General features: G+C 34.1%; 1 protein-coding gene across 1 annotated transcript; it reads right to left on the bottom strand.

The window, feature by feature from the left end:
• Window positions 1-7,189: 7,189 nt before the first annotated feature.
• Window positions 7,190-9,159, bottom strand: LOC119081225 (cytochrome P450 3A56-like). Its single transcript, XM_037189950.1, has 3 exons — window positions 8,871-9,159; window positions 8,505-8,818; window positions 7,190-8,444 (listed from the first exon to the last, which is right to left on the bottom strand). Exons 1-3 carry the CDS (start codon window positions 9,093-9,095, stop codon window positions 7,457-7,459), a joined length of 1,527 nt encoding a protein of 508 aa, XP_037045845.1. The 5' UTR covers window positions 9,096-9,159; the 3' UTR covers window positions 7,190-7,456.
• Window positions 9,160-10,113: the final 954 nt, after the last annotated feature.

Here is a 10,113-nt window from a genome sequence, read left to right as displayed (position 1 = left end):
CATAACCTGGAATATCGATGACTTTTAGAACTCTAGAAAATGTCAAATAATGTTCAGATCTAAAAAAAAACCCTCAGTCTTTGGAAAAAGTAGGAACTGTCACTTTCACGAGTGACTTGAGGCCCTCAAAAATAACACCTTAGAAATGAAATCTCTAACCTATTTACCTAGGTTAACAAATAACTATTGCTTAACATTCTACAGACGCCAAGCAGTTTGTATTACAATAAGATCTTAAACTCATCGCTTATTTTAGTCGCAACTTTTGCTAACAGATGAACTGGCACTTGTGTTTTGAGTTCAAATCCGACATATTATTACACTTCGTCCCGTTTAACGTACTTTGATTGAATGCAAATTTACTTACAGGATTAACCGCATTTCCCAGTGTCTGCGATAAAGTTCATCCTTCTTGACTAAACTTCTTTCTTATTTTCTTGGAAGTAATTTTTTTTCTAGCATAAGATGATCGAATGTGTATATGAAACTATTCACCGTCAGAATCTAAAGACATACTTAGGATGTTTTATGTATCGATGCCATGTCTACCACTTCTTTTGACAACTTTATAAATGAAAATTCGTTCAAGTTTTTCTGTTTTTATTGGCCAGTTTATCTCCGCTTCGGCTCGGCATCAACAAAATTCCCACGAAAACTCGATTTTCCAAATTCTGATGAGTGAATGACTATTTTGGACGACCCTCATTGTACTTAAACAATTTTGAGATTTAAGCCATACATAGACCATTCGCGTTTCTTACATTAGAGATTAAAAAAAAATTGCCAGAGAGTTTCAGGTAAGCTCTTCAATTTTTTAAAATTTATTTTCCACTCAAATTACGCAATTATTCAAAAGTAAATATTTTATCTGGAAAAGTAAATTTATAATAAAAAAAATGGATAATGAAGTAAACAATTTTAATTTTCGACGAAATTGTTATTTGCTCAGGTTGTTCAAAATTATGATAAATAAAATGAACCAAATTGATGTTCGTAATCGGCATTGAAACAATACCCTCCTATACGTCCCATACAGACGGCAGTGTGATATAAAAATAAATTTTATTTTTTTCTATTGAAGTTGAGTAGTTGCGTCATATCTCCAGCCTTACTCGCTATTTGGTTAGATAGAACATATGCCTAATTTTAATTTTGAGTAAAGAGTAAGAAAGATTATAGAAGACAGACACCGTCTATTAATATTCATACCGAATTGTTGCCACAATAGGAAAAATTGACGAGCATGAATCTAACGCAAAAGATATAGATATAATGAGGACATTTGTATTTTCGTCTGGATCTGTATTTCCTGTGTCACATTGCCACATTTTTACAAATTAATTCATTGGGTAAATATTTCAATGTAAGGAATTCTTTAAGAAAGAAGCAAAAAAAAAACGCAACGAAAATTTGTTCATCGAACGAGAGGTACGAGTTACGAGTTAAACGTAAACTAAAACAAAGTTGAAAATAATAAAAAAAAAATCATCAAAAAGAAAAGAACAGGAGAACTGATAAAAATAAAGCAAAACGAGAGTGGACTTTACAATCTGCATTCTGTATGCCCACGAAGCATTTACTATACGTGCCGAAAAGAACTGATAAAATGAAATATTTACAGGGTAATTCGCACACGTTCCTCTCAATATCTTTAGCAGAAAACATTGCTCGTGTTAGAAACTTTGTCTTCGTTTAAAAATTTGTTTCAAACTGGTAAAAGTATGAAAAACATATAGCAATTACCTCGCAAGTGCTCCACGTCACCCTGTAAAATAATTTTCTCTGCAATATTTTTTTCCTCTTTCATTTTACATGTTCCAATGCCCGGTAGCACTTGAACGTCGATATCCAGTCTCATCGCCAATAAATCTACTCCTGCATTTTGAGACAAGAAGTACAGTCTATATCCAGAGGAAAATAACAAAGAAAAATTAACTATATTGAGTTTTGCAGTGCAAATATAAAACATAAATTAAAAACGTATATTATTATTAAGGCATTGTCATTATTTTAAGCGTCAGTTATACATCATACACTACAAGATTATAGGTCCGTATTATGTTGCAGAATTTTATGATTTTGATGGAACCAATGCATGCAGTTTGTTACATCGGCAGTGCCGGAGGTACATGTTACATATGGCAACAAATGGAACACACCTTCTCAAGTGCCCATGCGATCAGAAATAACTCTGGACAATTCAACAATTCGTTTTGTACGTAAACGTTCATAAGGATAGTGACTATTGGCTGACAACTAAATCTTCGATCGTAACATGTAAATGGATCTCATATATGTGGTAAAGATCCATATTGACTATAAAAACGAATGGTATATCTATATTACTTATTCCTCGACTTAATCCATGTAATTTCGGAATTGGTGATTCATAAATTAAAACTTTTGGTCTTACTTTTCTAGCTTCTGTCCTTCCCTAATGACTAGCCGTTCCCCACACCAAAATACCATGGATTTTCCTTAAGGTATTTTACAGTCTGCCTTATGCGAAAGTTGACCATTACATAGCAATTTGCCCCCCTGCGAAAATGATCAATTACATGTGGACTATTTTCGTTTTTTTTCCTTTTCCTATATAGAAGTCAAGCTTTTGCTTAGGGGATACCACAATATATTGGATGCTACTACGTACTACATTACTTCGAAAACAACTTTGTGATACTCGCAACAATTGCAGTTCTTTACCTCGTCTGCGGCTCGCATATACAAATTCAACACTTGTCGAAAAGACAGTTACCGAGCTTGTTGCTCAAACTTGTGAGTTTGCTTTTATCACAAAATTTTTACCTTGAATTACTTGATGAACTACTTTCGCAGCTTTTGCCAATATAAACTACTATTCTTTCGCAGTAAGGACAATAAACACTGGGCGCCTAAAACTATGTTCAAAACGACAAAAATTTCATTGGCTTCACTGAATGCGCTAATTAACTCTTTTCAGTCTATTGGTGATTTATGCACATCTTCTCGATCGAAATGCATAAATATGGTAGATATCATTGCAACAATGAATTATAGCAATTACCTTTGAATTAAATTAACGACTTAATTATAGAGGGACTAATTAATTTAACAACCATTCCAATTGTAGAGTTTTGTTTGAGCAAAATATACAAAAAATGCTGCTACATTTTTATCTACATTTCTATTATAATGATAACGTAAATATCATGTATACGCACCGCTGCAGTCTTGCCATTTTGCTTTAAACAATAATTTTCATTCATTATTTTCATGCTATAAAATTTTCCAGTTAGTTAGTCGTCTGTATCGGCATTTGTAGAAATAGTAAAATTAGAAATAGAAATGAAAACTTTGTTCGTGAGAGTTAGAAAATATTTGCAATCAGCAGCATTAATTTATATCTTTTTGGTGTACGAAATTATTAAACAGAGACACACTTCTCTTTCAGATTGACGTGGATTGCAGAACTGTGAGGACTTCTTCTTTACACTTTTTATTTGACAATTTTCAATAGAAAATCGACGATGAAATGAACGGTGATATTTGGCTAATGTTATGTGGGGAAGTGTACAGAACTTACGAAGTAAAAGATTTTGTTAGATGTAAATTTCTATAAAAGAATCGACATAACTTTTCATTGCTGGTATGTTTAGCATTTTTAATAGATGTGAACAATGAGTTTGATATAAAATGTTTTCAATATTTATCAAATTTAACCCTGATTGTATAATACATTACGACAATTAGCAGGTAAAAATAACAAGAGAAGAAATAGCATGAAAAAAGCATAGCAATTTTGACAATGAAACATTCTAAGAATTTTTTCATCGATGAAATTTCTGAGTTTTTTTTTGTTAAATTTAGCACTGCATAACGTGTCGTACACAAAAACTCAATTCAACGAAATCAATAGCAGTTAATGTACCAATAAATATCGATTTCATTTCCTTTAAAATATTTGCGACCGAAGGGTGAGCGTATGCAACTCTTGTAGATATTCCCGTTGAATTGCCTTTTCCCTCATTCCTAACGTAACTACAATAACATATCCGATGCTTACCAGACATATACGTATACAACTGTAATAAATAGCTTTCGTAATAAATTCTTTAAAAAAATGCGAACCGGGAGGAAAAAAAACCCATATCTGAATAAATGTACGGCTAAGATTCGTATTGATGGCAAAGTAACCCTCTTGCAAGACTGCATGTAGCCCCGAAATGTACGTGACCCGCAACACCCCCAAATGAAAAACAAGTAAGCGCTAGTCATGTGTAGAGGAAGAAAAATTATTTTCAAAGATTCACTAAAACATACTCTGTGTATACCATAATGTGAAACCATGGAACAGTCAAAATGTTAGGGGATGTTTATGGTTCATTTGAAATTAAAGAACCTAATCTATATGATGGTAATTGTGAATTAGGCTTTTTTATTATTCATCTAATTTGAAACGATAAATCTGCAATCCACTAAGAATTAATTAATCATTTGGCATTTTCTAACGTTTCATTTTCCAATTCAAATTCCAACAATCGACCAACAATTACCCGAATATATAGCTTTCCTTCCGCTCAAACTATATCATTTACCAGACCTAGTGCAACCATGAAATAAACTTTTGAAAATTGAAAACGGTAACAACTGAATAGCCAATAATAAACGGTCAACCAACAGAAATTTGTTATTCGAAGTTCCGGTCAACCGTCTCAAAGATATATTTATTGGCTATTGATAAGCTATCTGGGATAAATAAAATTTTCATTTGGACGAAGTATTTTTGAATTGCAAAAATTGTATGTGTGCAAGTTTCCCAATGGTTTTATGTTAATCTGGGCGTGATATATGTATGCCAATGCTACTACGAAAATTAATGTTACGCCATCGTCTGTTCAAATGGTATAGTTTTAATGAGAATGCGACGACAGTGTGAAGAAATTATTAAATTAATTGAAATGCATTTGTTTCCACATTAGCCGAATTATTGTTGTAGTTTGAAGGTAAAACCGTTTCAGGTTGAAGAATGATTTATAGTGATTGACTGAATGTTAACGCGTGTTTATAAACGGTGTAGTCTGCAAATATGTTTTTTTCTTTTGTTTAAGGCAGCATCGAGTGTAAAAAGCCATTCGTAGGCCACTGGTTATTTTCAACGATAACCGATATGATTAGGCAGTATATCATAATTTCTAGAATTTCTAGAACTCCTACCTGTTTGTGGCTTTTGTTTTGGTTTGTAGAAATTAGTAAATTACCTTCGAAACTAGAACCTCACGTACCGCAATAAACCATACAGGTAGTCACGTAATCGCACGAGAATGTAGATGATATTAACGAATCAGAAGTCAGCAATACGTAATTACCTTACAGTTCATTGATGAATCCCCTACGAGCAAACAAAGTAGTTGTAAAGAATCAACAAAGTAATAAGTACAATAGTGAGTACAATTGTTATTGACACAGCATAACACGGGTCCGCTACGAAAACAATATAAATCTTATCGAATGAATTCATCGAATTGTTGAATTTTGGTGATCCTAAATAAACCTATCGGGGTGATGCGATGTAAAGGGAAGAATACATACCTTAAGTAGTACAACCAAAGACTATTGAAATGTATATGAAATTCTGATCAAATATCTTACCCTTGTTACATTGCTAATAAAAGCAAAAACTACATAACAATCTACGCAAATCCTTCGTCTTGTTCGATACCTCATCTTATTCTTAAATTTCGTGTATTGCGAATAGGCTGGGTTCGATGTGTTCTTTTTTCTGCTTTGCTTTCTTCCTGGCTCTATGTAATGACTATATGTACAAAACGATGAACACATATGCATATACTCACCGACCGCCACACATAAAACGGAAAACTCACAAAATGCGAATCGGAATTTGAATGTAATTTTCCTTATTTCGATAAAACATGTCCAAACATCTCGTTACGCAAAAGAAAATGGTCCTGTTGATGGTATCAAATTATATATCCCATTTATGTAAGTCTAAAAGCAATCCTTTGACTGTTGTGATGTTTTACCACCCCATAAAGTCATCTCTGTGTTCGTTTAGATTTTGCACCCTCAATTTTCGGGTCGCATTTTATCGGTCGTATTTGGAAACATATCTGCATGTGTTATACGTATACATCCGTACACTTTAGCATTGGACGTGAATGACACCGTATAAAATGTGACACCCTTTTATCAACATTACACACATAATACACATACCCATTATATGTGCTCATATGTGAATAAAATCGTCCAAAGTTGGCAGATTTCGAAAGATATGGGAATTCGAATAGAAAATATTTTCAACAATATCGAAAAACGAAATCAGAATTAGTTTTTGAAGTTGCTTCAGTTGAAGTATTTATACACTTACTTTATGTCCGAAAACCGTTGCGTTGATATTCGATAAAATGGGTACTGAAGAAAGTAAATAAAGTTCCACTGAATTAATAAGTGGAATGGATTTTGGTATGACCTCTTAAGTTTTACATCTTCTTTTATTGTCAGCTTTCTGAAACCATAGATTATTACTATTTTTAGCGATATAACATGCGGTAACTAATCGAGTAGATGGATGGGGCATTACTTGTTTTGATCTAACCATTTCGACATTGATAAAATAGTAGATTACTATACGAATATGCAGTATGATATTATACTTTACGATCGAGGTAAAGGGTTTTCCCTAGGGAGGGAATGGCCATATTACCTCCATAGTAAAGTAATAGCTATTTACATAACAAGGGATAAAAAGTTGAAAACCTAAACCAAATTTCTTGTTTTTCCTAGGTGTGTACTAAGCCACTTTCGATACTATGGAAAACAAAAACATGTAAAATCTTTTACTTCATTTCCTTTAACATGTGTTTAGTGTTTCGCTACATAAGCTCAAGTTAACCAGAGGTGATTTTTTTTTGTCATCGTTGTCGAAAAACCGTGCGTAAAATGTTCGTCCTCCGCAAGCTTGCAATTTATTCCGTTCCGACTTATCCGAAACATGAAAATTCTAGCAAATTTCGCAGTATTAGAACTCTATTTTGTCTTGTGTGTGAGTTGTACTCGCATCTGTATTTTACATTCATGCTTGTTATGTTTGTATTCAGCACATTTAATTTTAGATCGCTTGAATGGAAGATTTGGCAACCTTGGCAAAGCAACTGATTAAACAAATGTGTAGTTTGCGTTGGTTAACTGTTTTAACTCGCTTGCTATTTGTAATTTTATTATTTCAAAAATGGCAGATACAAATAGACGATTATAATCAACCATCTTTTTGAAAACATATTTTAGTGTAACGCCCATAATTTCTTGCTAGTGACAGCCAATCTCCTTAATTTAACTTCAACAAATGTCATACGCGAACGCGGTATTAGGACCGTAAAAACTCTGAGTCTACAGTGGAAAACATGTGGTGTCAAAAGAATTGCGTGCTCAATCGGAATAAGATTTTATTTTAACAAATTTATTCCCTCACAGTTATGTCAAGATAAATCGGTTCATGGCTAATAAATACCCACGGTCCATCCGGATTAAATGTTAGCCGTGTATCCGGTCTCAATTGAAAACGAAAATTTTTAAAAATGTACGCACAAGAGACTCTTAACACTTCCATTGCCAGTGGCTTACCGGTACAATTTCTCGGACCATGTCCGAAACTGGACCACGCATACGAATGCAATTTTTCTTTCCTTCCAGGCATAAATCTCTCGGGGTCGAATAAATCTGGATTTTCAAAATAATCCGGATTTCTGTTGATTGCCCATAACGGTGTCATAATTGTTGTACCCTTTGGGATTGTGAAATTATATTTTTCACATAGCCATGATTTGGTACAGACACGTTCTGCGCTGTAAAACGTATAAAGCCTCAAAGCTTCGTAGATGCACGCGTTCAAAAAATCTGCCTGAAGAAGTGAGTCTCTTGATGGAAAACGTATATCGTCATTGCTTTCCTCCAGATCCACCCACAGTCTATCAATTTCGTCGTATAGTTTTTCTTCAATGCACTGTTCTGCAGGTGAAGAGAGAATGTTATAGATCATGGCCGAAATCACAAGCGCTGTTTCGTCTTGTCCCGAAAAGAAGAAATTAAACGCTTGAAATAAGATGGTCTCTTTCGTCACTTTAGCCATTTGATAGTCTGGTGTTGGTATTTTCTTTAACTGTTCAATGCAAAGATCTACAACATCTGGAGGCGAATTCGTCACTTTCCTAGATGCAACTAGATCTTCCATTACATGCAGAAATTCTTGAGCTGGTTCTGTTGCGAGTAGAGCAGGTGGTAGAAATTTAAAAAGTACGGGAAAAGACAATGCGATTGCTTTTAAGTTCGGATAATTGAGTGCCCCTGGCTTAGCTAGTTTTTTCAATATTCGAGGAAATCGTCCAGTTTTGTCTTGTATGGAAAACATGCTTCTTAGTGTGAGGTCGGTTAAGCCATCAAACAAAAGACTATGTAAAAGAAGTAAATTAGTTATAAAACAAAATTTAGAAAAAAGATCTCATACTAACTCATCGAACGCACATCTTTCGAGCTTTCCACCGTTCGTTGTAATAGCGTCTTTCAATTGAGATCCCCATTCCACTAATGACTTTTTCATTGGAAAACTCATTAATCTTAATTTGGCACTGCTAAATGCAGGGCCTGTGAATCCCCTGACAATTTTCCATTTATTGTTTGGTAGGTAATCTGGCATTTCATTTAAAAAACGATCACCAAAATCCAAAGCTATTTTTGCATCGAAATAACTTATGTCCTTGACCATAATAAGTCGTAATATGTCCGGATCACACACATATATTGCCGGCTCTCTGCCCTCATATACCTGTAATTTTCTGGATCAAATAATGTGATTTCGTAATTCATGTTGAACTCACTCCAAATATTTGCCCGTATTCTTTCATCCACGCCACATCTCTGTAGCCAATCGGAATAAATCTGGTCGTGAACATACTTCCAAATAAAAAATGGGGTTTCACTACCGGAATTCCTAAATCCTCCAAGAATCCGTAATTCCATCGGGCATAAATAATTAGGCCAGAAATAATGCAAATTACTACCGCCACTAAAGCACTACATATTGTCAACAGATCGCACAGCATAATTCCTGTTTTATTTTATATTTTCTTTTGACGAAGTATACCATCTAGCAACAAGTCTCTTACTAGCCGTGCTTTTAAAACACTCAATTCTTTATCAGTTGACATTAGCAATGTTCTTTGATTAGATGAAGCTTATCATGCTACGTAATTACGCCAGATCCGAACTAATCAAATTGGCGATGAAGTTACGATAACTGAAGGGCCTTCCGCATTTTTGTATTAATAAATGAGGCTAACAAGCCGGAGTAAAAAGTAGCCGAGTGATATGTAACTTTTCAAGTTCTTCTCTACAAAAAGTCATTTTCGTGGTCAGTCCGGGTCTGAATTTCGCTATCTTTTTTGTTTTTAATATTTTTTATTTCATTTGAGTTCAACAAAACAATATAAAGCATAACGTTGGTCAATTACACATAAATATGAAATATAATTAATATAGAAAGTAGACCTTAGCGACGTTTTGTTTGTAAATATTCATCAGATGCCAAAATTTCCTGCGAAACATTCTTTCTGTTATTTTCGAAGAATGGTTGAGGCCATGTAAGATATATTTCCTTGTGTCGTATCTCTTGGACAGTACTTATTGAAAGAACCCCTTATATTATTCATGTATGTCCATAGTCAGGCGGCCGTAAGTCAAAGACAAAAAACACCCTTTTTCGACTTTTAAACTTTTTCCACTGGCCAATAAAGGGATATTAAAGACTTTGTTTTATCTGGACATATAAACAAAGCGTCGCTAAAAAAGCTCCGACGGAGCCTGATCAACTTTTAAAAAAACTCATAGTAAGTAGGGTAAAACTACCAAATACGAGCATCTACTGTAACACCTCCTATATTATCCTATATTATCTTCTCTTTTGTTCGTTCGAATGAAAAAAAATTTAGACAATAGAGGGCTTGTATTACAGTAGAAGCTCGTACTTGGTAGTTTTACCCTATGTCTTAGAAAATTTGCTGTTTTAATGAGCAAGAGGTTTACACTATACAGTGAACGACATCTCAAATGTCTCACTGTCAT

Source organism: Bradysia coprophila, unplaced genomic scaffold (assembly GCF_014529535.1).
Source record: "Bradysia coprophila strain Holo2 unplaced genomic scaffold, BU_Bcop_v1 contig_358, whole genome shotgun sequence".
Lineage (NCBI taxonomy): Eukaryota > Metazoa > Arthropoda > Insecta > Diptera > Sciaridae > Bradysia > Bradysia coprophila.
This window is presented reverse-complemented; position numbering and strand designations above follow the sequence as displayed.

Coding starts and splice junctions, on each gene's coding strand:
- LOC119081225 (XM_037189950.1), bottom strand. CDS start 9,095: ATGCTGTGCGATCTGTTGACAATATGTAGTGCTTTAGTGGCGGTAGTA. Junction 8,819..8,870: donor AATACGGGCAAATATTTGGA/GTGAGTTCAACA, acceptor AGAAAATTACAG/GTATATGAGGGCAGAGAGCC. Junction 8,445..8,504: donor GAAAGATGTGCGTTCGATGA/GTTAGTATGAGA, acceptor TCTTTTACATAG/TCTTTTGTTTGATGGCTTAA.